This window comes from Anomalospiza imberbis, chromosome 1, assembly GCF_031753505.1.
Source record: "Anomalospiza imberbis isolate Cuckoo-Finch-1a 21T00152 chromosome 1, ASM3175350v1, whole genome shotgun sequence".
Lineage (NCBI taxonomy): Eukaryota > Metazoa > Chordata > Aves > Passeriformes > Viduidae > Anomalospiza > Anomalospiza imberbis.
The window spans coordinates 21,953,494-21,980,558 of record NC_089681.1 but is presented as its reverse complement, the minus strand read 5'-3'; the positions used below and the strand labels follow the sequence as shown (position 1 = coordinate 21,980,558).

General features: G+C 35.3%; 1 protein-coding gene across 7 annotated transcripts in view; it reads left to right on the top strand.

Annotated features, from left to right (window-relative positions):
- VPS13B (vacuolar protein sorting 13 homolog B) overlaps positions 1–27,065 on the top strand; it is a 431,250-nt gene that overhangs the window by 171,315 nt on the left and 232,870 nt on the right. For all 7 annotated transcript variants that reach the window (XR_010997092.1, XM_068183911.1, XM_068183916.1 and 4 more), the window contains one exon: positions 23,640–23,749. Coding sequence is in view for 6 of the 7 variants with exons in the window: in XM_068183911.1 (XP_068040012.1) it covers positions 23,640–23,749 (110 nt within the window). In the remaining variant the exon portion in view is untranslated. The remainder of the gene's footprint in view (positions 1–23,639; positions 23,750–27,065) is intronic.

Sequence of the window (27,065 nt, the reverse complement as noted above, 5' to 3'; positions counted from 1 at the left end):
TCTTTCTTTCAGGATGAACTTGTGCACCAGGGATGTTTCATGCTTGCTTTTCAAAACCAAAACCTTTCAGCATGTCTTTTCATAAGTAGAATTAGAATTGCTAGTCAAATCCTTAATGTTTATCTGAGAAATCCTGATTGAATAGGACAAAAAAGTCTGGGGAAAAATTTTATCTAATACAGTAGCTCTGTAGTCTAGATCTCTGTGGGTATTCTGGTCAGAAGTGCAATTAAGACAGTTGTTAGCATTCTCTCTCTTTGTAAAGGTTCTTACCATTAACAACCAAGATCTTTCTCAAATGGCCAGAAAAATCCATCTGCCTTAGGAGGAAACTCCCTGTTAGTTCCAAATTATGAAGAAAGCTGATATCTTTGCAGCCATAAAGTCAGCTTCATGTATAATGCACCCCACAATTCCCCCAGCTGTCGGCTAGCATGATAGCTATCAACATAATCACTAGACATGCTCTGTGGCTCTGACCCTTTCCTGCCCTTTATATAGGAAAGTGTCTGTTCCATGAGCTAATGATCAGACACAGATAATAAGGCTTTCCTTACCCCAGAAAGCTACTTCAAGGCCGTCATGCTCTCCTAAGTAAGGGTCTCTTTAGTCCTAATACAGCCCCTGCTTCCCTCAAAACTAACAGAGCTTTGAAGCTTCGCTGCTGCGTTAAAATCCACAAGCCAAGTGTTGTTTGACCAGTTACTCCAGAAGTGACACTGGCCTATTGAATCTTTAAAATGACTAGCTGGCTCCAGTATTCTTACAGAAATGTTTAAAGCCTTCTCTCATCCTGTTAGTCATTTTCTTTCCTTCTAACATTTGAAAGGGTTATGCATTACAGTCATTGGATAACATGGCCAGTTGTAGTTATTTTTGAAGTACAGTAAGAAACTATGTAATTTTCTCCTTATTTTCCTTTTAATTTATTACAGAAGATCACAGACATTCTGATAAGGCCTTAAGAAAAAAAAAGGAAATATAAGCTATCACTATCATTAAATATTTATTAGCTTTCTATGGGGATTCAATTACATTTAAGAAGTCGTGGTACTGCATGTCATTTTGCAGACCTCATTAGAATTTCTCAAATCTGGGTTTCAAACTTTGGCTTCTGAATTCTATTATAGGGAAGTAAATTATTCTCATTTTTGAAGTTGCTGGGAGCTCATCAGACACATTTTGTTGATACCAAATTGTTTTCTGCAATTGCTTCAGATTTGTATCAACTACTGTATTGCTTTGTAGAATATGTCTGCATGTTTCCCAGTGTAGTGGGACTTCAGTGGTGTTCGGGATTTTGAGTCCTGATATGAAATTAATATTTTCAAATAACTGTGATTTACTTTCACAGAATCATCCTTTAACTCAAACTTTTATTTTTTATTTTACAGTTCAAAGTATTCTTCTTTTCAGTTACTTTCTTGTTTCCTTCTGCTCTATTAATTTTATGAGAATCAACAGAAGTAAAATCTGTGAATAAATGTTTGTGAGATGTTTGTGAACGGTGGCCGAATGAGCTGCATGAGAGGATGGAGTAGTTTGTGAAGTGAAGAGATGATAAAGTTGGCCTTGGGAAGTTCAGAGTGAGGGAAAAATAGGTTTGCCTTCATTGAAGAGTCATGGGAATGGCTGTTTTCATCCTGAAATCTGTATGCACAGTTGAAGGCAAGGAGGCTTCCAGTCAGTTTTGCAGAATTAGATGCAAATACCATAACCTTTGCACCTTAAATGATGGTGTTTAGATATGTTGGGGTTTGTGGAAATCATATGGTTCTTGTTGAATAGACTCAAAATGTTACACCACCTTGGATGATTGCATTTGAAGGCAACTAAATATCATTGCTATCATTTTATAGCCTGGTTATGTAATCTCCATCTCCAAGAAGCTGTAACAGTGGTTTCGAGTTTTGTTGATATGATTAACTTAATTTCTGATTTTTTTTTTCAGTTATTAGTTTTTCTGTTATTGTTTTTTTCTGTTAGTTGTTGTTGAATCTTCAACACAAAAGAAACTTTGTGTTTATTTCTTTTGATTGCCCTGTGACATTACAGTGCATTGCAACTTGTGTTAACTTCTGGATTTTCAAACTTGTGAGTTGTATGAAGCCTGCTGCTTTGGAGAGGGCCGTTTCTCACACAGGTGCACCCCCAACCTTTTTACCACAAAAGATTGAAAGCTGTTGTGTTGGGAAAGTCAGAAGGCTCTTTAGGGGGCTGTAATGGGAAGTTTTATTGAGGGGGAATAGGGTAATGATCACTGTATGTTTGGCATATTTTCTGGGTTTGGATTTTTTTTTTGGGGCAATTTTCCATGGAACATTGTAAACATCTATGCTTCCATAGCTCATTCCTGCTCCCTCTCTTCTAATAAATTATGGAGCTGTTTGCTGTGTTCCTACAGCCTTTCACCTAACACTAAATGACTTCTTCCCTGTAAATTACCAGTATATTCAGGAAGCCATTGAATAATTGGTGGTGATTTAATCTAGTTTTGTATAAAGGTTGGGAAGGAGCTGGCGTTTTGCAGAGGCACTGAAGATGGTGGGCTTTTGTAGGTAGTTTAGGAAAGTCTTCCTGAGAGGTACAGAGACAAGGTTGAAAGGACATTTATCTGTGAGTCTGACAAGGCTCCTGATTCAGGCCAACTTCAGTTCAAGGCAGGAGCTGCTGCTCTGAATGTCCAGGCAGAGGTTATCCAACCAAGATTCCAGCTGCTCCATGGAGGCGGATGGAAGCTGTCTTGATAAAATAATTTACATTGAGGTAAAAGTCTAATCCAGGAAGTGTTACTCTGGTGAGAATCCATAATACCTGTTTAAGCATTTTGTGTCTTCAAACATCATGGACAAACGAGTTCCCATCTGCTGCTTATCTTGGGCCAGTGTTGCGCTGTAGGGATTGCTGTGGATTGAATAACTACAATGCAAAAACAGTAGCAGGCTATTGATAATATGGGTGGTTAAAAACATCAACAAGTAGATTTGGGGTCTGGATGAGATTTTAGGATTGTATTGAGAACCTAATGTTTAAAGAATTGTCTGTGAACAAATTCATTAAGGTGACTGCTTTAAGGTGTTTTATTTTCTTTAACATTACTGCCCCCATATGGATATAGTCAGAACACACAGTGGAGGTAGGGAAGGCATTTTGTATAATAAAGCAGGTTTTTTGTTTTTTTTTTTTTTTCTGGTCAACGCCGAGCTCTTAGAGTTGAAGTTGGTTTTACTTGCTTGGTACTCAAACAAAACAATTTATAGCAAGGTAGGTGCTGGTGCCCTTAAACAGACAATTTGAAAAGATATGCACTTTTAGAGTAATTATAACACATAATTTTGCAAATGCACCTGTAGTCAGCAGATTTTCTGGAAATTCATCTTACTGCCAAATAGAGATTCAACACTTCAACTTTATTTGTAAGTAAATTATTATGTAAGTGAGCTGCAAACTTTTAAAATCCATTTGAATATTGTTAAAATAAAGTTCGATGTTTTACCTCCAACTTTTGAATAAAGTCATGTAGCTGGTACATGAAAGTGAATTAAAGGTGATTTTTGTTAAAGCTCAGCACGGTAATCTGGAAGAAATACAAGTTCTCGTTTAGTTTATGTAACTGTCATTTAAGTTAACTTTATTGCTAGAGTTCTCTGGTTTCTGTGAGTGAGTACTTAAAAAAAAAAAGAACTCATCTTTTTTCCATAATTTTGTGTGGTTCTCTGTAAAGTACTGCATTTTCAGTCCTGAACTGGTTGGAGTGAAAGTTCATTTTTAACAATCCCCATGCACTAAAATCTAAAAATAAGGAATTAATAAAGGTTTGCTATTGCCACCGCAGCATTTTTTTTAAATGGCCATTTCCAGGCAACTAGGGGAACACTTAAAACTTTTTTTAATCAGCTGAAGTGTTACAGTGTTGAGTGTTCTTTATTTATTCCAAGTAGCTCATTCAGTAAATTCTTTGAATGTCCCAAAGGACTCTGTGTGGAAAGGATGTTTACAAGTAGACTCAGTGTTATAGTTAGACTATATGCTTGCTTAATGCCAGTTTGTTTTAAACACACTGATAAAGGTTAGCATTTGTAATATTAACTTTAAGCAGTGACAACACTTTGTAGTCTTTAAAATATAGCCAGTAGTGGTTTGATTTCTTTTGTTTTGATGAAAAAATGTTTTCTGATTTCTTCTGCATTTTGAGACCATTAAAATGGTACTGAACAACACTTTTTGCGGCATACAGTATTATCTTCCCCACTTGACATCAAGAAAATCTTTCATTCTCTTCAGCTGTATGTGTGTAATCTGATAAAATTCATTTTTCAAATGAAAAAACAGAATCTTGCCTCTGAAGTGTGAATTTGTTTTGGATAGTGTTTGTTCATTGTCTGTAGGAGAAGAATTGGGGAAATGTGGGCATTTACATACTTTTATATCTACAGTAGACCTTTGTAAATACTAGTGAATTATTATTTCAGTAACTCATTGATTTTTCAGATCTGTTGTAAGACTGAGGCTTTCATTTGCAATATTGGAATAAAACTAACCCAAAATAACATAAAGGACCAAATGAAAAAAGGAATTGCAGATGTCCCCTTATTGTAAGAGTAGCAAGCTCTGCATGAGTATCTGTTAGCAGCAGAAGTGTTTGTTTTGTTGTAATGTTTAGCAATTTGCCTTTCAAACAGGCAGTGCTGCGAAGCGTCACGAAGTCGTGTGAGACAGCGTACGCTGCTGTTCACTGTGAGGAGCAGAAGAATGGAAACATTTTAAGCTATGGGAAATGAAACAGAAGCTCAGTAACATGCCTTTCATGCCCTAATAACCTATAGATAATTAGGGTATAATATGGTTTAGCAGGAGCGATAGTATTTTAGGAAAGAAATTAGGTTAAAAGAATGTTTACTTCTGACCCCACTTTGCAGCCAGATAAGAATTAAAGTTATGCTCAGTGGTAATGCATCTGCTGCTGTTCTGTGCCATTTTAGGGCAGATGTAAAAGCCAATTGCACAGAACATAGTAGTAAAATGACTACAGAGAAAAATTAGCTGACACAGAATGGAGTGGAAGAGCAGCTGTTGAAGTGGAGCTGAGTGACACACTCCTTATCTTGTGCCTTATTTTCCTTAAGGGAAAAAAAAGCAAGATCCACATGGTCTGGGTTTACTGATTGTTCTGCAACACCATTCCAGTGAATTTCTGAAGTGAGAATAGAAACTATGTAGAAGATTCTTGTTTTAATACATTAACATTTATTGAAATTAAAAAAACCCCAAACAAATAACAACAACAACAAACCCAACAAAAAATTGAAATTTCTTTTCATTTATGTTTTAGTTAAATCTGTTCAACTGAATGCCTTTGAAAGGCTTTTTCATATTTGACTTACATCATCAAAATGTATGCAAGACATTAAATCTGCTTTATTGATAATTTTTGTATAAATTTAAAATAGAAATAATGCTGACCTAGTAGAAACTTTGTAGATGATGATTATTTGCTATATGGGACCATATTTAATGATTGCCATAAAACATCTGTTACCAAAATTGAATTACAAATCAGATTACTCTAAAGTATTTGTCACACTGTAAAAGTAAATGGTACTTTCAAAAAATAAATTGTATTACAAGTTCAGAAAACTCAGCATAGTCAAGAAACAAAACCAAAAGAGTAAGTGTAGGACAACATGTCTGTAAAAGTATGGGGTATGTTGATGGGTCAAAAGCAAAAATATTATATGTTCTTGAAGGGCTACATTTGAAGAAAAAAAAAAGTTGACAATGAGAATAAAGATATTTGGTGTATTGGGAATAATATAGGCTTGCAAAAGAACATGAGACATGGAAGAAAGCTATTGGATTACAGAATGGATGGAAGGAAGACTAAAACTCAGAGTAACTTTGATTGGAATTAAAAAGATATGAAACACAAGTGATTATATCAGTATATAAAGAACATAAATTAGTTATGCCTTAAGAACATATTTTTAAGCTTTGATTTGGGGAATCCAACCTGTAGATGTTGCCATTTAACATACAGTTAAATATTTGTGGTGGGTTTTAAATACTTGATCTCCACTATGACCAGCTGTGTTGCCAGAGTTTCCCATGCTATAATTTTCCATTGATTCTCCCAGACTTATCAAAGGACCGAAAGGTAGGGCCAGGCTGCTCCATTTAGTTCATTTCAGTCTTATTACTCTACCACATTCTTGTGGGGATGCTCTTACAAAAATTTTAAAGAAAAGAAAAGACCCCAAAGCAAGCAAGAAAACTCATGCCTCTTCTACTGTCTCATCCTCTAAAACTGCTGTCTTTGCCACTGTCACCAAAGAACCAACAATTGCAATGAGACATGGTTTGTATTGGTTCTTTTCCTCCCCAAATACAGATAAAATTTTTATTGACTCCCAACAAAGTAAATGTTGTAGCAGAAATGTTGCAGCACAGTACAAATACATGGAGATTGAATGTGCTCCTTTGGAATTCCCCATCAGAGGTGATAGAGTCCTCCTCCTTCACCTGGAGCTTCGGTAGGACACCCTAGGGTCCATTTTTCTGCCCATGTAGCACCACTAAATTTGGCCTGAATCACCAGAGGGCACTGCTGGGTCTCCTTAGGGGCCCAGAGTGTCCATCTATGCCTGGGAGAGAGTTGATGGTTATAGACGAAGCTATATTTTTTCATAGCGTATTCGCTGATGGTACCTTTTTTCCTTTTTGACCCAATAAAAGATCTAGAAAGAAAATTATAGAAGATTAATCTACTGAGTTTTGGTGTGAGTTTGTTTCTTCCTCCTCTCCCTTCCATTTCATCATGGCAGCATGTCTCATGCATTCCTTCTTCAGGCATATATAGTATAATTCATAGGCTGTCACTTAGGATCCACAGTATCCACATTAATCCTACATGATTAACCAGTAATCATGGGATTCTGTGTGTCAACTCAATGCTTCCAGTGGACAATATGAAAACTGTGATGCCTGTAAATATACATTTGTAAAGTGAGACTGTGGCTTCTCTCAGTATTTAAAATCTAATTTATCACATTACACTATATGCTTACTTTGTAATGACAGAATAAAAAGGGAAAGGTTCTTCAGAAAACATAATCTGTTTGAGCCTTCAGTTTAAAGAACATTAACAAACATCTTGCAGTAATGGAAAATACTTTAAAGACATTTAGAACTATAGGCAGTTTCTGAATGTGGCAGTAGTGACAGGAAAATAAACTTTGATGTACATTACCTTTGAACTTTATTATTTGACTCTGCTATACTGAAGCTTTAGTACCATGAAGTTTCTTCCCTCAAACAGCTCTCTGGAGGTAGGGCTGATTCAGGGTGATCTATCAGTTTTGTGTGTGTCAGCATGAGACGGCTTCTGGTATTTGAGAGGGAAAGATCCTGCACAGTCACTCTGTGCCAGCATTCCCTGGTGGAGCTGGGGGCTTGGGAGTTCAGGGCATTGCCAGACCAACCCAGGAGGATGGGCTGGTTCTGCTGGAAGGTACTGGGAGCTGTATGTATTGGTTCTTCAGGTGGCATCCATGGGTGATTGTCATCCCTTTCCTGAATGTGATGATCATTTGTGAGGAGTCTTTGCTAAGGCTCTTTGCAAATCCCTTCAGAATGGAGAGAAATATATATATATGATTTTGGAGGAGTGTTTTAAATAGAGTTATCTCTTCAGTTATATAAAACAAAAATCAAAAAGAAGTCTATCTCAGCATTTCTAGATATTGTAGTAATACTGGTATCTGTTACATTAAAAACCTGTCTGTAGAATATATTAGAGGAGTTAATGCTAAGCTTTTGATATTGTTCTTCTATAGGGTAATACAAGACTGAATTAATTTGTGAATTTTTATTAGTAAATGGTTATTTATTTGTAAATGGGGTATGGATTATCCCTATAGTGTTATTGTAATAATCACAATGTTTTATTGTACAAAATGTGATGCACACAAAATGCCTGTTGTTTAAAACATCAGCTTTAAAATACTGTCTTTTTTTCAGAGCTCGTAACCAATTGTTGGAGAGTATAAGTGTATGGGCACAACTACAAGAAGTCAGATTAGATTCACAGATTGTCTGTTCATTAATTTGTTTTATTCTGCTTAAGTGAAAAAGTCATATCTAATAAAAAAGTGTACAGTATATTATTTGATGTTAAAAATGCTTGTCTTTCATGCCTGAGAACCTTTTATACCTTGATTTTTAAGCACAACTAGTATTCATTATACTGAGGTCTAACAAAAACCACATTTTAAACAGATTATTTTTAAGTGGTGCATTACCTTTCTACCATAATTCTGAGAGAGGGAAACTTACAACTTTAATACAGTAAAAATATTTCTGTTTTATGTTTACAAATATTTGACTTGATTGTATCTTACAACTACACATCTAGGACAGATACAGAAAAGTCACAATTTAAGTGAGGTTATGACATCTTGCCATCCACATTAACTTTAAATTGTCATCTTTTTAAATTGGATAAATTTGCTTTCTCACAACTCAGTTTCATTCACATTTAAATACTGCTTTTGTGTTTTCTTTCATTCTGTGCTTCTGTGATTGAATTAAAACTACTGTAGTATTTATCTTTTACAACTTTTAGAATTATTTCAGATGTGGAACATCTTTTTCTTAGTGTCTGACAGTTTTAATAAAATTCAGGTTTAGCCCATTTTAATCATAAGCATCCACTGAAATCTGTTATCCTGCTCCTCTGTAGCTGAATGTATTGACAGATGAAAACAACTAGACTATTCAAAAATATAAATCCTTTAGACTGTTAAATATTTTTCTTGTAAGTTTGTAAACACACTACAAATTGTTAAAATAATAATTCAGCTTTTGATAAAGATCTGGTGCTGTGCAGGAAGATGTTCTATATTGTATGGTTGTTATGGTTGTGTGAAAAGGATTAATGTAGAATTTGGCATAAAATCATCTATATTAGAATATGTGAAGGTGTTAGGAGCAGGTGCTTTTAATGAAATAACTGAGGGCGCTGTCGCATCTCCTGAGGTTTGACAGATGCAGACACTAATGTAAACATGCTCTCATGACCACCAAGCAGCACGATAAGGTCCTTGCTTACTCAGTGTACTTTGCTTATTTCATGGCAAAACAGGAGCATTCCAGCTGACAGTACAAGAATTGAGAGCAAATTCAGTTAAATAATATGCTTCCAATATGTCCATAACTATAGCAGACTGCTGTTGTGAGTCTCCCTAAAGGCATACTGCAAACACAACTGGACTGATATGAATAGAAGTTATTTTCCATAAATTAAGGAGGTACTCAAGTTATTTAGTGTGTAAAAACAACTTGGATATTCCTAGCTATCAAGGACATGTAATTATTTTTTGACAAATTCTCTGGATCATAAGAAAAGATGGAAATTATTTTCTTTACATATAACTGTAAAATAAGAATATGAAATCAAAAACATCCAAGGTTGTCATATTCACTATCCTTCTGCTTTTCTCTTGGATTGGAAAGAGCTCAGTAAACAGAATTATTCTGAGCTGTCTTACGATGTTCTTCAGTCGGACACTGTTGAGCATGCAGCTTGTCATTCCGGAGATAGCTGAGCATGGACTAAGATCCACTGAAAATTTGTGTGTTTTTAATAGCCTTTGGATTTGGTATAAATTTACATAACAGGAGAAAACAGCTACACAGCAGCAGTATAAAAGCAGATAAACTTTATTCTACATGAAAATCATGATGTGGTAAGGAGGAAGAAGCAACTGCAACACAGCAGGTACGGTATTGCTGTTTTTGTTACCAGTGTTTATCAACTGGTGTTCTCCTAAACCCATGACTTAATGAAGCTTTAAAATTAATTAGTGCATGAACTAAGAGTTTTGTTTGAATGACAACTGCATACTTGAAATGCGTATACTTCAGTCACTTTTAAAACGGCCTTTAAAGTTTCTCACAATTCTCCCCCACTCAAAATCCCAACCCAAATGCCAAGTATCCACTTAGTATCAGAAAATATAAAGCTGTAAACAGGCATGGGACTTTATAAACGTCTGTATTTTATTCCAGAATTCTGGTTTTCACATGCAGTGTTATAATTGTAATAAAGGTCTATGAGGTTAATGAGCTGGGAAAGAAGCAGCTGGTCAGAATTATTTCCCTTAATAACTAGAAAAGATGAGGTAAAATCCTCTAGCTTTCTTTTCTCTTCCAGGTACAGAAACACTATAGTATGGTCGCTGTTGTGTTCACCTCTTGGTTTTAGAACTGGCACCTCTCCAGCCCCAGCACAGAGATACAGCTCTGACATATCTGGATTAGCAAATGATTTGTTTAGATAGTGCTATGGTTACATGGTGGGAACCCCATCGGGCCCCAACATGTGGTGTCAGGCAGAAAATTTAAAATTGCAGGGCGTATCTAAAGCATGGCTATAAGTGTTCCTTTTCATGTTTCATTACTTAGAACTCTCTTCACTTATTTTCTTACTGGTTTTACCTGATTGAATTTCTTTTTTATTAGTTTTAATAGTCTGACTTGTGCACTAAAAATGCAGGAAAACTTGATCTAAATAGTTTTTGCAGGTATGTTTTTTGCTGATCTGTAAAATATGACGCAAGAGCACATACCACACTTTTGGAGCACATCCCCAAAAGATCTGCTTAGAAAATTAGTATTCTGAAGACAACATGATATATTGTCAGCCATCTGCAGTAATATTTGCTTTGTAAATAAACTCAGTGTTCTTATAATGCCTGTGCAGATGTTTTATAGAGTTTACTTAACACTTCTTTTGCTAAAAATCTTAAATGAGGTTTGCAAAATCATAAAGCTGCAGTGTTCATCTTTCTGCCAAAATTATACAAAAGGTTATATGTTTCTGTTTATTTGTAACATCTCTTGCCGAAGACACTGTAAAAATGTGAAAGCTGGTTTCACTTAAAAATCAGTTTTTCAAGACAGCATATTTAAAAACTCCCACTATGACCTAAATGTATGACAGCAGCTTTCTACACTTCTACTAGTTAAGATATGCAGTTTTGTAATTTTCCTTACCTGTGAATTCCTAGTGCCCATATTGAGAAGTTTATGTACTTTTTAAACACAATAATATCTAAAATAATAACCACCTAGACAGTGTTGTTGATATTTTGAGTGAAGAGAACCATTCACACAAGCCCCAAAATGAAAGTAAAATTCCTATTCTCCATCTAGTTAAGCATAGATTTAAAACAGTGACTTAATTAAACAACATTTTGGATTTATTAATCAAAATCTATGTAATCAATTAAAATTTAACTTCAGGGTTTTTTTTTTATAAAGCTTAGGAGTAATGGAAGAGGTTAAAAAATGGATTTGAAAATAAGTGTGTTTACATAATACAGTGAATGCTTTAATATATATTAAGCGTAGTTAATAAAATGCCGATTTTCTAGAATTCAAAAATACTAGTTAGCCTCTCTTAGATCCACATGAGTGGGAAGATACGATTCATAAATCTCAACACCATGTAAGAATGTGTATTTCAGCTTGAAGGAAAATGAGGTTATTATACTAGGTGTTTCAGTTTTTTGGATGCATCATGTTTAGCACTTCTGAATATTTATAAACAGTTATCTTGACAGCTGACTTTAATTGTATGTTCCAAATTCACAAACATAATAGTATTGAGAATAATAGCTTCTGTGTCAACTGAATGATGATTTTGTAAAAATAGTAAATGTTAAATAACCATCTCCCTGTTCACTGCTGGTAGAAATGAACTGCACATACTTTGGCTTTGTTTGCAGTTCTGTGCATTAATTTCTGATGTGAAAAAACAAAATTACTTTTTCTGCTGGCTGTGTTGGAGGCTCACAGTATTGTTTAAAAAGAAAAAAGCAATTTTTATAATAAACTAGTTTGGCAATCTGGATATCTCTTAGGATATTCTGAACATTGTCTTTCATTTATTTGTTTTTAAATGATACTTCATGAAATTTATAATATACTGTGCCGTGAAGATTTAAAGATCACCCTTAACTTAATTCCTTGATTTTTTTGCCCTTTGTATGGACTGTAAAGGCATGTTTATTATTTGTCCGATGGTGATCATGGTGACATTTATTATATTATTGAGAAAATTACTTCAATACTTCAGAATTTTTAATACATTTACTTGGAAACCTTAATGAATTGAAAGATTATTATAAAAATACTTAAATACTCCAAAAAGCCCTCAGTCATAAAGGCAGGATGACCAGCAGCCTCCTCCAGTATTACTTGTGTTGGTTCCTTGCTTTTCTGACATTTTTAACATTAATTGCTTCATCCCTGTGAAAGAGCTGTGGTGAGCTTTCCTCTGCCCAACTAAGAGTCTCCTTTAATCTGTATCTGCAGCATTCGTAGTGACCATCACCGTTGTCTATAAGGTCTGAATTACTGTACATGTCTAGTAACATAAATACTAGTTTAGGAAATCACCAAATAGTTAGAGAATATCTGATATAAATTCTTCACTGTAGTCAGTAAATATGATGGTATTCTAGAAGGGGATCAAAATGATACCAATAAAAGCATGATTTTGTATTTAATGTAGACATGACTGAATCTGGGATTAATAAATAATTGTCTACTTTTAGATTTTGTTTATTTACCTGAAGATTGTGCAAAGAAAAGCTATTTATTCTGATGAGTTTACTAGCATCCCAGATGAATGCTAGAGAATTAGCAGAAAAAACCTGCGAATGAGGAATCCAGATTGTGCTCTGTGCACTGAATATGCTCATAGGTAAATTCAATTTACAGAATTTAGAGAATTTCACAGTATGCAGTAGCAGGGCATTTTTTTCTTGATATTTATGCTGTGTGGGCATTTTTCAGTTAATAGTGCCCTGTGTAGCTTGAAAAGAGCCTCCAATATGTCATGTAGTTACCTTGAAATTTTCTTCTTTCTGAAATCTCTTGGAACTGCAACACATTCCCAAGACTTTCTGAAGATGGCTCCCCTGTTGTAGGTGTGCATAGAATTATTTGCACATTTGAGATGTTAGTTCTTGCCTGTTTGTGTCTTGGTACAACCATTTTGGTGTACGTGGAGATGCTCCTCTGTCCTCTCTCCTTTCTTACATATAGGTTTCATAAGTTGATTAAAGCTTTTTGGTTTTACATGACAGGTGTAAGTCTATCAAAGTGGTACTGTAAATATCAAATTAATGAACTTGTGGCATTTCATTCAAATTTGGAATTAAGTTAATGTGATATTAATAACTGTACCTCTAAAATGTAAATGGCCTTATTTATGTAAACTGAGTACACATTTGATGAAATAGCTTTTAATGTCTGTCTACTGTAATTCACAAATACTTTTGAAAGCATTGCCTACACAGATAGTTACTGCAAAAAGGACCAGGATTAGCTGTCCTTTAGAAAATTTGCCAATTTTATGTTCAAAGTACCTAAGACTTGTATATCTTTCTCACCAACTAACCAAGCACCACAAATTTCATATTTTTCCACGTTGTTATTTTAAAGAAGACAGTTGCTTTCAACTTGAGCTCTCTGTATCAAGTTTCTGTTGAAGTGCTTGTATTAAAAAAAGAAAATGAAAATAAAAGAGGTAATGGCTGAGCTGCCTGTGTAACTTTACCTGCCTTGCAGTGTTACGACTTCAGCAGTATAACACACGGAGGCTATTTTTATTCAGGCTCATTGTTTGGCATTTATATGCTATTTATTTCAGCCTTGAATCACTGTTATAGAGCATGAAGTCTTAAGCAATAGAAAAGAATAGATGAATTAATTAGGACTTCCTATTTAGAAGATATATATAGTTTTTTGTTCTTCCTTTACTTAGATTGCTGCTACAGAAAAGCGTAGCCTTATGTGGAATTTTTACTATAAATCGTGCATGCCTTTCTAAGTTACTTTCATTTTCTCAGCCTCTTTGACTGTAGGTGCATTGTTTTAATTGAGCACCTCAGAAATTATGTGAAATCATCTATGTGTTTTTTTTTTTGCCTCTGAGAAGCTGTAATGTTTAAGTAAAAAGAAAGGAGAAACCACAGCTGTATATTATTCAAATTACTTCTAAAAGGCGATACATGAGGCATCTACTGATGAAAAGATTGCAGCTTTATAACTTAAAGTGCAAGACCAGTTGTGTCCATAGTCACAACACTACAAATGTTCAACTGCTAAAGAAGGAATGAAAACAGCTCCCTTGGTGCCCTGTTGCCACAGGGGAAGAATCCTGTTGCAATTCCCAAAAGCATACTGCAGTACGAAATTGCAAAATATAGTTTTGGCAGATGATAGTGAGGTGTTTATAAATGCAGAAGCTGAACTGTATTAAGAAACTTCTTCGCAGTTTTCAGAGAATTTACTAGTTTTAGTTTAAAATCCATATTTTAAAAATAGATATAACTGAATGTTTTATTGAAAATCAATTAGAAGGAGATATATTGAGGCATTTCTCATTTTAATTAGATCATTAGATTCCAATCCTCTTAAAATGTTTTGTCACAGTTCAAGAAAAGGTGTGGTAGCACTCTACAAATCCAGTCATAGAGAGAGGGAGGATGCAATTCTATTACCAGTGTGGTAGCATACATTGGGGTGCAGTTAACTGCCTAAAGGTCATAGAAATAGTAATTTGTAAATTTAGTAAGGTTTGCGCTGCTGTGTTTCATGGTAGAAAACTTGAGAGATATTATTAGGCATTCTCACAGCTTAGTTAGGAGTACTGCATTCAGATCATGACCGATATTATTCTCTGCATTAATAGAGGTGATGGTATGTGGTCCTCTCTTCCCTGCTGGCTCATGGGTGATATCAAGTATTTCAGCAAATATCTGTTTCCCATGATTTCAGAGCCTTGGTGCATACATTAGCTATTTTCTGCCTATTATATCTTCCACAGATCTATAGTCTATATATAGAATGGTTCTGTATGACTAATTCTTTCAAACCCAGCCTATTTAAGATAGCTTTGAGACTTCTACTCTGTCAAAATATTATTCCCCTCGTGGACTTGCAAAAGGTCTTTTTCCATTGACACGTGCTTTCTCAGTGGCTTGCCTGTCCATGGCATTTTGGCCTTCATCTGAGGCTCTCTGTGAGGAAGTTTGTGTGGACTTTGGAGGGTTTTTTATCAGCTGTTCTGCAGAATTGTCTACAGTGATTAGAACTTGTTTGTTGCATATGTTGAGACTCTGGTATCTTCATGAGTAAGGTCTGTGTAAACAGCCTGTAAAGTGCAGCTTGTGGAAAACTTACAGAATCACATTCACACTTACCTAGAGTATTGCAGTGATAAAAACCTACAAATAACATTGCCTTTAAAAGAAGTTCTGACATTGCAGCTTGTCTCTGAGGTCCATATCCAGGTGGTTTGGACCTGGAGGTTTTCAAAACCCATTTGCTTTGGAGCTGACTATAGTAAATAGGCAATAATTTAAAAATGATGAAAAGAAAGTTGTTTAACCAGTATGTTTGTATGCTTTTTTATTTCTGTGTTTTCTGCTCTGGGATTTGGAGAATGTATAATGCATTTGCCATGGAGCATAGAGTGAGTCGGGGAGGATAAATACTGAATAAATGGTATTGTGGAACAGAAGGTTTCAGGTTTGAATGCTTAAAACTGACCCTTTTGGCTGACAGGAGCTGGATGCAGTGTTCTGAATATCTGTGTACACAATGCATTTATGCAGTGGAATAGTCAATATTTTCTGTTTTACTGCTTTCTCCTTCCTTCCTACTGCACGTTGATCTAACGCTTTTCTAGAATAAACAGAGATGTTGTTTTCTTAGGCAGAGTAGTCAGCTCAGTTGTCATTTACATGTGAAGTTTAAAGAGGAGGCAGCAATAGCAGTAGGAGAAGTGTGTTTGTCTGTATTGAATCAGGTGGGATATATGGCAGTTCCTGGGTCAGCACTGTTTGTGATTACTCTGCATAACTCAGCAGAGCTGGTCACCACATTGATGTCCTCTAGTGGCTTGGGCAGCTCATGTCCCTGCAGGGCTCTGCTTTCTTCCACAGTGAAAATTACCATGTTTGCCTCTGACTGTTGCTTTTCTCCTGAATAATCCTTTGTCAGACCAGTGCCAGGACTTGAGGAAACGGCATGAAGCTGGGGCAGAGGAGGTTTAGGCTGGATTTCTGGAAAATGTGGTCTGGAACAGACTCCCCAGGGAAATGGTCCGAACACCAAGCCTGACAGCGCGACACTTCTAGAAGTGACACTTCAAGAAGTGTCTGGACAACATTCTCATGCACACAATGTTATTCTTGGGTTATCCTGTGCCAAGTCAGAAGCTGGATTTGAGGATCCTTGTAGGTTCCTTCCAGCTCAGCATATTCTGTGTTTTATCTAGTTAATTTTCTCTCTTATCCCTTCTAGTTTCTTTTTAAAAAACTGTGATTAAATAACCTGTGAAATTTGTGTAGGGGATTCCAGTAGACTACATAACTAAATCTGCTTTGAACTTGTTCTAGGAGAACACCAGGTTTGAGCCATAGTATTTCTTATTTTAACACTAAATTTTCCACCATTTTTTTTGCAGAATAGAATATCATCCAAAAATAATACTAGATATTAAATGCAAGAAAGGATTTGTTGCCCAACTCCTAATTTCTAGTTTCAGTCCATTAAATAAAGGAATTAGCAAAATTATTGATAAGTAAAAAAGCTTCCATACGAAGATTTTGTTCCTAATCTGCTTGAGAGTGTCTGTTTTCAGTATTTCATCCATTAATTGGAATTACTGTGTTCTACAAGTGAGACTAACATGAACAAATAGCCACAACAGCCTTTCAAATGGGATTGAGGAGGTCTCAGGTAGAGCAAATAAAAAATTAGGAAATTGCCTCATAGTTTCTTCAGAGCTCCAAACACTTCTGTATTGGAGTGTAGTCTTCTCTTGATCCATAGGAGTAACTGTAAGTGGTACTGGTTCCATACAGAAAATGGAAAGAAACAGCCTTGACATCGTAAGATGTATCTGAACTCATTCATCAGAGAGCTAAACAAGCTAAAATTCTCAGGCCTTTGTTAGCATTTGAAAACCTGGTCAGGAAGGGTCAAGTCTAAGGACTGAGAGTCAGATTGATGATCAGATTTTTAGTAGTTCCTGTTAGATAGTTTTCTAGTGTGACTTCAGGATGAAGAGACAAAGGGACCAGATTTTGGTAGAAACTTTTGTAAACTACTGGTTTGTGTTACTGAGTTTCTGAAACCCTGCTTTTGTAGCAATGTAGCATTAACAGCCTCTGCTTCCAGTCTGTTTGGGCCACCCTGCAGTGTCTGACTGGAAACACTGCACCCTGGGCAACTCGAATGCTTTATTTCCCTATATTCTTTTATGAATAAAACAAAGTGTCCTAAACACTACATGTTTTTGAAAGCATTCCAATTTTCTTTACTTGCTGGTTTTAAAGTCCTTATAGTGTGTCCTTCCTTTCTGTTTGTTTAGTCCTGTCTGTCAGTTGAATTTAGAGTTCCTCATTTTCCTTTTGTTTACAGAATAGTAAGCATGATGGTTAAATATATAAACAACCTAACAGTGAACAGGAGGAAATGATACTTGAGTGAGATGTTCTTGCAATAAAAACATAGAATTAAGGAAGAGATGCTGTGCAGCTCAGCATAGGAATATTGCCATTACATTTTAATAGAGATGATTCGGTAATCACTTAAATGAAGTTGATGTTTCTGTATACTACTGCTGCCTATACATTTTCTTTTTTTCTTGGTCTTTGCTGCCTATTAAACTATTTCTCCAAACCCACATCACCATATTCTCACAAGAAAATTAAACTTTTGATCAAATATTTTAGCATTTTTGTGAAAACTTCCAACTCAGCATATCACAAAGGTTTTCCTCAGTAAAGAAAGACAAAATGGTAAATGGACTAAGTTCCATTCTTCGCATCAGAGATTATGTGAAATAACTGAAGGTTGTTGTCCATATCTTGATTTGATATGGCTTTCTGCAGATTGATTTGCAGAAATGTGACTTCTTGTACATAGAAAAATGATGCCTTTTGTACAGCACTTTGTATTAAACAGTGTATCCAGCAGTTTTGTTTTGCTTCTTATGTTACATCTTTGAGTATACTTCTATGTCAAAATTCTGTAATTCAGCTTTTGTGAGCATTTGGGTATAAATTGTGACAAAACAGGATAGTTTTGTCTATAAAAAGATGATGATGGCTTATCAGAACATTCAGTTGCAATTAGGCCTGCCTGATTTAATTATGATTAACACAGGATGGACTTGTACATTAAATTTTTTCTATTAGCTACAGTAGGCTAATTTGCCACTTAGCTGTGGCATATAACTCAACATCTGAATTCTATCTGTGGGTCCTGCTCTGTGATTTAATAACTGCAGTTCTCTGCCTCACTTTCTCTATTTTTTAAATAAAACTAATGATGCTGACCCCCTCTTTGTTTTAATGGTTTTCTGCTATAAACCTCAATATGAATTAGAAGGTCATGATAGCAGTAGAAGTATGTTCTTAGTGAATGTTTTTGAATAATATTTTTAATTTAATTTTAATTTTCTTTTTTAATTAAAAAGAATGATGTTAAAATCTTGTGGGATATATATTCTTGGGCAGAGAATAACTTGTATGAGAGTGTTGTATGAGAGTTTGATGTTACAGACCAAAGTGTCTCAAAGGGAAAGTCTTAACCCACTACATCTGTTTTAGTGAAATATTCTAATATTGGTCTAATCAACTAAATTGATCTCAGGGTTATTTTAAGCACTTGGAGAATGTAAAACTGTATGCACGTACAGTAGACTTGGAGTTTTTTTCTGGGATAAAATTGGTGTAACCTTTGCATCTGCAGGCATTCAAGTCAACCCTGAATAGAGAGACATGCAGACATATACTTCAGTAGTTAGACAAAATTTATTAACTTACTGTAGCAGCTATAATGTGAAAATAACTTTTCACAGTCATGTAAACTTTGATGTGGCTTGAAGTATCTGTTTCCCTTGTCTGTCTCAGCAGTTCAGGATGAAATGCAGGACAGTGTCTCTTAGATAAGCTGATTATTTTGCAAGACAGTCATATTGGCTTTGTCCTCCATAGTCCAAAGTAGACCAAAAAGTTGTATGATTAATTTTTATGCAGTGTAACTGCAATTTCTATCTCTTCAGCTCTCATTCTTCATTTTGAGGTGTTACTGAAAATGGCTGTGGTGCCACAGGATAACTAATTGGTAAAGCCTATTTGGATTGTGGGTAAGTGAGCCATACTGGCAGTAAGCAGAGTAGTAAAGAGGAGTCTTTTTCCCTTAGTTGACTCCCAGGCTAAAATTAAACAGACTTAGATATTTCCACACTTAGGGATTTACAATGCATCTGCTTTGAGCCGGATAGCAGAAAGAATTAGTTACTTACATACTTCTATAAAATAGAACTCTTCACTTGGGTGTAATATGCAGATCTGCACTTTTATAGTATGCCTTAGTGAAAATGCCCTTCAAAACAGTAAGAAAAAAAAAGAAAATTATATTTCTTCTTTCAGGTGTCATTTAAAATAATCAGATACTAAATGAATGATGCTAACTCAACCTGTAGTATCTATGTATCATTCATGAGTCATGAGTCCTTAATGCTAAAATAATGCATGGTGTAGTTTATATAGCAAGATGATGTAATATTTTTTAAGCAAGTTACTAAAAATATACAGAACTTATCAGAATTAGGTTTTATTGTAGGTCACTTCATTTGTTCATATTTGTGATCCCTTACATACAGAAAATGTACATCAACTCAAACTTCAGTTTCCCATAGATTTTTCAGTTTATTTTATAGGGGGATTTCTGAAATGTTTTACTGGAAGTTTTTCCTGGAAATAATATTAAGGTTTGTTTCGATACTGCATACACACAGAGCAGAATTTGGAAAAAATTCTGCTAGGGTGGTGGTGGTCCTTTACTGTGGCAGAAATTCATTTTCAGGTGCATAAATGGCAAGATTATTCTCTGGTCTTCCTAGTATTTTTCTCCAGACTGTTCAGAATGACTCAGTAATGCAGTTTACTCATTCCCGAGATTTGTGCAGCTCCAAAAAGTGTTTTTTGCCAAGGGTTGCCACCTTCCTTCTCCTTCCCAAAGTGCTCACTCATTTCCACATTCTTTTTTCACTGTCCTGCTTCTTTCATCCTTTTCTTGTGTTTCTTTGATATTTGGGGCCCTTTCCTGTTCTTTTGTGATGACTGAACATTCCTCAGCTCCACAACTCTACTGCTGGACTCTGCTGTATTTCACCCATCCTGCCTTTCCCTCTGGCCTCTGTTCTTTGCATCTGTGTTCCCAGGGTGGGTGTCCTCTTCCACCTCACCAGAAGTCTACCACATTACCTATTTTCCCCACTTTTTCCCCTGAGTTTCTATGGGGGGAGCCCCAGGCTGGTGACCCCTCTCCTCCCTGCTCCTCCAGCAGCCTATGCTCAGCACTCCAAGTGGGAGGAGGTGGCAGTGGGGCCAACCCAAGCAGGAGGCCCCAGTTATCTTCTGCAGGCTCCCATCCCTTGGGAAGAAAAGTGCTGTTGTTGCAGCTGTCATCATCCAAGGAGACTTCGCAGGAAGCTCATCCACAGGATGAGAGTGCCAAGCATCGCTGTGCTCTGCTGCCTTCCCTTCGTCATCCTCTTCTGCCTGACTGCTGCCTCCTCATCTTCTTTTCCTTCAGGAGAGAGAGTGGGAATTTGTGAAGGAAGGAAATTATTTGCCCAAGCTGAGCCTGGCAAATGACACATGACTCAGGAAATTCTCAAACATTAAAGATTACATGGCGTTGGGTCCAATACTTATTTTTCAAATCTGTTACTAGATAGATGTAATAGATAACTCTGGCCAGAACTGAGATCTGGAAAGGAAACCCTAGTATGCTATTGGACTAAGGTCTGCTTTTTTTCTGAAATGTAAATTTAATTAAAAGGGGAAAAGGGGAGGAGAAGAAAAGAAAGTTTTCCACAATCTTAATGAAATCCAGGGAGCTTGAGCATTGCATTTTGATGGAGACAGAATAGCAAATAATTTTTTTTTAGGAGTGTGAGGAGTCTGCTGCCAGCTTCAAGCTTGATCCTCATATTAGTGGGAACTTCCTTAAAAACTTGGGAGGATTCTTATTTCTTGACATGTAAACAGGAGGCAAATCTGAGAAATTTTTCTTACTAGATATTAAGTTTTAAGAAAGCTGTTACACAGAAAACAAGTTTACATAGATGATTAAACAGCCCTTAAATATAGTGGCTGAGTAGCAAACACAGCAGTAAATTTCAGTAATTTAGTGTGACAGAAGTGGCTTAGTAGGAAGCTGAAGTTACCTGACAGTCAAATTGAAAGGAAAATTATGTAACTGCTTATCTGAGTACTTCTACCGAGATTTTTTTGTTTGCTTGTTTTATTTTATTATTTTTTTAATATACCAGGCACAAGCTATCAAAAGGCAACTGGAAAAATGTTTGCTATTTGTGCTGCCTTACTGTAGAAATTTATGGGACTGTGCTAGTGTTGACTTCATTGAAGGGAATGGAGAGTTTCAATTCAAAGCTTGACTTACTTGTATTGAACTTCTTAGTTGTAGCTCTTTTTTTCAGTAATCAAGAAACTCTGTTAAGTTCCTAGAAAGATGTGCTGCAGTAACACTGTATTTTTCTTTTCAGGAGTCTGCTAGAAATGTGGGATTTTCTGTTGACTTTGCCTTTCTGCTGCACTCATTGGGAGGTCTGTCTCCCACTTTTCATATCACATGTGTATTAAACCTTTCATTAAGTATTGCTGACAACAGGTGGTGTCTCTTAGAGATGCAGGAGTCTTTTACATTGGCATATAAATATCTTATAAAAGATAATGATTGTAACATTTATTTTATCAATCCTCTGTTACCTTTTGCTTCCTTTTTCTAGTTTCCTGCACATCCTGCCACAAGGCATATTCACTGATCTTACTTGCATGTTACCCTTTTATGGTTGACATTGGCTTTTCCTTTAACTGCAGATTTATTTCTATGGTTTATTACTGACATTTAAAACCTTCAGCTTTCATGGACTAATCTGTGTCTAGGAGTTCCTCACAGTGTGTGTTCCAACTCCAAGCCTGGGCTAGGCAGATGATTTATCTTTGTGTGTTTCCTGACTGCCATTTTCCCATTGTGCTCATCAGGCTTTGCTTGTGTCACCCCAGGTTGGTGGGTCTCCTGCCATTTGGAATTCAGCTGGTTTTAAAATTTTGCTATATACAATAAACTCATAACTTATATTTTTAAAATTAATTTCCCATTTACAATTTTGCTGATGTGTCTTTTGAGGAATGTTTTTACTGTTTTTTGGAAAGTACATTGAATTGTGTGTCAAACTTTCTGAATGTATTTGAATTTATTATTAAATTCACATTGCTGCATAATTACATTGTATACCACAGAGTAAATGTAGTGTATATTGCTTTAGGAACCATGATTCTTGGTATTATAGAACTACTGTAATTCTGTGGCATTTGGTGATGGGATCTTCCAGTAATCAGGATTTCTGTTTTAATTATATTTTGTTAGTTATTTTGTTATTTCATATATTAATTTGTTGTAAAATTACAAAGCTTATGTGAAAAGATAACTGCCTACTACTACTTGCTACACTTTTTCAGTTTAGTTAATACTTTTGTATTCCATTAATCCATTTGCTTCTGGTTTGTACAGCTCTGTAATTACATTCTGCTGCAATAGATACATTAGCAGTACTATTAGAAAAAAAGGCTCACCAATGTATAATCAGTTTTTTAATGCAGGTTTAATGGAGATAGTGCTTCATAATTAGGGTTTTAGTGTGCAAGGTTTGATTTATATGCTAACATTTCTGGATACTGACATAGTTTTTCTCCTATTTTGAGCCTTAACATTTTCCATGTAAGGTTTTCTTCACAAACATAAGAAAGCTAGAAGTTTACTTTTAAGAAATAATGTAGCCCTGTCTTGTAATCCTAGGTCCTAGAAAGTGAGATTTAAAGAAAATAAGATATATTGTAAAGCTTAGGGAAATCCTAAGAGCTCACAGTACAGAGGCTGATGGTGTTGTCAGTTAAAAAATTTGTCTTATTTTGCCTAACTCATCTCTAAAGACTATTCATGACCTTGTTTACATGAAAAATGTTTGTCCTGAGCTTTGGGCAGAGCTAGTGTAAAGTAGGCCTGTCTTTATTAAAAGAACTCACTGTCCTAGACCGTGGGGGTTTTCTAATTGAGGTTGTGGGGAGTCATGCATTATATTCTTCCCTTTCTGTCAAGGCTCTTATTGACTCATTTTTTGCAGAGTGTTAATGTTGGCTGAGAATTTGAGGGAAGGTGTTGTGTGTATTCAGTTGCATAAGCAATTTTGTAAAAACAAGCATTTTTCTTGACAAAAAGTTGTAATAAGCAAATCAATATGCAAGTTGCTGCATTTTTTTTTATGTGTGCATATAGTGCTGGTAAGTTTCTCACTTTGAATATGTTATTGAAGTTTATTCTTTAAGTATTATTATTTATTATATATGTAGTCCAAGCTAAATAAAAGTCTGCATTAAAGATGATTTATGTGCAAGAAAACTGAATATATATAAGGAGATTCTTGAGCAGATAGTTTAATTTTTTCTCTTTTCTATGGTGTGCAGGTGCTGTTCTCTTGTCCAGTGTACAAGGATTAGCAGTTAATGTTGATCCAGTCCTGTATACGTGGCTGATGTACCAACCTCAGAAACGAGTTAGCAGACACATTCAGCAGGTATGTGTTTTAGGAGGAAAAGGGATGGGGAGAGGGGAAGCTTTCATTTCTATATATGCCAAGTAGTGCATTTTTCCAAGTATTTTTAGTTTGTTACTGCTTCCTTGTACTTTGTTGCACATACTGTTGATTTTATTTTGAATTATTTAAAATGTTAAGTTGTCATATTGAAATATTAATTTCACAACTTCTTCATTTTCAATTAAAAGAAGATTGGTTTGTGATCACCTTCTAGGATTATTATTTTGCAACTATTCTTAACTACTGAGACCTCATAAGCCTTGAGTCTAAACAGTACATATATTTTAAAATCTGTGATGGGCTATCAAATAATTGCATAGCTGGTTATAAGGTCAGCACTCTTATTCAACCCCATTTAACCTGACAGAAGTGAGTGCTGTAGCAGATTCTGTATATCATGTCAAAAGACATATTTGCATATGATGTGCTTGACAAAGATAGGAGAAGCTAAGGCTGGGGGTCTGCGTGGTGCAATGGTTTCCTGGACATGTTCTTAACCCTAATTTTCATGCCACGTATTCCTGACCTGAAAAGAACACTGGTTTTCCCTTAAACTAAACTTACTTATAACTGTTGTTTGGCAGAATTTCCTAGAACTTAAATGTGCTATAGGTGATCAGACTGGTGGTTGGTGTCACCAGTGATGTTCTGTCTCACTGATAAGTGGTCAGTTATTAAGTGGCAATTTAAAAATCTCAGTATTTGTCTCATAACTATAGAACACTGTACACTTCAAAGAAGTTTCATTCTGGGCCCCTGAAGTGAGAGGATAAACATGACTTATAAACATTTGTTTCTTGTGTCCAAATTACCTTGTTAGGTAGTAATTGTCAAACATTAATTTGAGTCCCATTAAGCTCATTCTGCACCAGCATCTGAAAAACTTCACTGGGACAGTGAAGCTTTATTATTGTTTTAATAAATTTTCTCTGTTTTTAAATGTATTGAGTTATTCATTCCTGCATCATAACTGGAGCAGCACATTTCCTAGTTTATGTCTTTTGCAAAACAAACCATTTATCTACTTTTTATTGTTACGTAGCCTTCCAAAATGTAATCAATCCTGCTTATTTCAAATATTTGTATAAAAGTCTCTCTTTCACATTATTGCATTTAATCAGCTGTTAGTGCTTTCTCTTTTGATGCTGGGTGACTAGATGGATTAATTGACTACATTAGGAAACTTCTTTGTCCCTGGTTTTGATCATCAATGGCAAAATTTTTAGCCAAATTTTGTATAAGTATTTATTTTGTAACTCATGTCATTACATCATGCAGCCTTCTAAATTTTTTCATCATCTACCTCAGATTAAAATTACTGTATCACAATTCTAATGTTATTAGCATTAAAAATGTCTTAGCAATTTGAAATTATTTTAAATATGAGTTTAACTGTCAATGTCATAACATTTTCATTGTTAACATGACTGTGGTAATGGACTGCATGTAATAATACAAATTAAATTGTCTGTAGCAGTCATAAGAAACTTTATTTGAAAAGAAAACTATACCTGTAATAAATTATGCTTAACCACAGACTTTTTCTTTATATAATGCTGTAATTATACTAGAATAAGAATTCTAGTCAAAGATAGGCCTTGTGCATTATTTTTGGAAAAATTCATCTTGTTATCGTAATCTAACTAGTACAGCCAAACAAAAATGCTTTGTAAAGCCTTCCTAATTTTTGAACATTTAACAGCCATTAGACAGAAAGCTTTCAAGCAAGAGTTATGTTCAAAATGTTATTGATTGGTAAAGCTCCTATCTTCCTCTGGTCTAACTATCAGTCTTACACAATTGCAACCCAAAAAAAAAAAAAGAAGAAAATACTTTCTTTAGAAGTTCTTTGTGTGATTCAGAGATCTTAAATATTAAGACATTTTAAGTTTAAATGCTTTTGCTCTGTCATTTTGAACTTATCTGAGTTGTATTTTCTATCTGAAAATGCAGAGTTAGAAAACCTTTCAGTACATTTGGCCCTGTGTACACATTAAACTCATAACGTTAGTACTTGATAAAATAATCTAAATGAAAGTATTAATTTACTTATCAGCGCAACTATAGTGATGCAAAGTCCTGCTTGCATACAGGATGGGGATGAGATTGTCTGGCTCCCCACAGGAACAGGACACCTTTACATATGAACTTCTTCATTTTTGTTTGCCTTTTAACTGTTTTTCTGGGATTTTAGGTTTAGGTTTATAATGGCAATTTGGTAGTACATGTATTTTATATCTGCTGAAATATTCACCATGTCTGTTCTAACAGGTTTTAATTGAGAGCATGACAAGTTAAAAATATGGAACATAATAAGCTGCATTTTTACAAAGCTCATACCATGACAATGTCTCTCTGGCCTCAGTGACATTTTATTCAGCTGGAACAGAGCAGTGACTGACTGCCATGCTGGGGTACATGCAGCCCAGTGAGGATCACCCCTCTTCATTTATTACTGTTGGGCTATTGCTAGGCAAAGCTCTCTTTGCACCTTGCTGCCCAGCAGCTAAGAGTTGTACAGCTGGTGTGATAACCAAGGCCATTATGTTGGTATTCATTTTTTAAGAATATTTTAGTCTGTATGGATTGTTTTTGTAAAATGATCTATAAGTGTAGCAGCACTCGGTGTGGGAGTAGTTTGTGCACCAATTGCTTATCTGCCTAAACCCCTTGTGTTTCTTTAGTCTGAATGCCCTGTTGAAAAGGTAAATTCTTTGTAAATGCTTATGAAAGGTTAATTTGACCAGAATTTAGCAAAGATACTGCTATGGAGTGACTTCTTGTACTCATAGTGTTTATAGCTTGTTAACAATGGCTCCCAAATGAAAAGCAAAACAAAGCCAAGTTTAGAGGCCATGTTTTCAGTAATTTAATATTTAATTTTGACATTTTTGGAAGATTTTTCTGGTGAGTCTTGTGGCAGCAAGGCCTTGTTTCTAGTAATTTTTAGTTGTTTTTCATATACTCACTCTCTTTTAAAAGCCTACACTTAGCTTTGCAAGATAAAAAATTGAAAAGTTTATTTTCCTTGAGAAGAAGCCTTAGCTATACTTTGATATGGGACAGTCAGTATGTGTGATGCCTTTTGCAATAAATTTATAAATCAATGTGTGTCATCTTTCTCAAATGCACATTAATGTAAAGCCTTTGTAACTTGTCAATACTTTTCTTACATTATTGATTTCTATGAGCTAAAATGAGTAATTTTAGGGAAAGACTGAATTATCAAAAATACATACTCATAGATGCCTAATATATATCTGTATTACTCATATTTCTGTCCATTTTTTTGGCT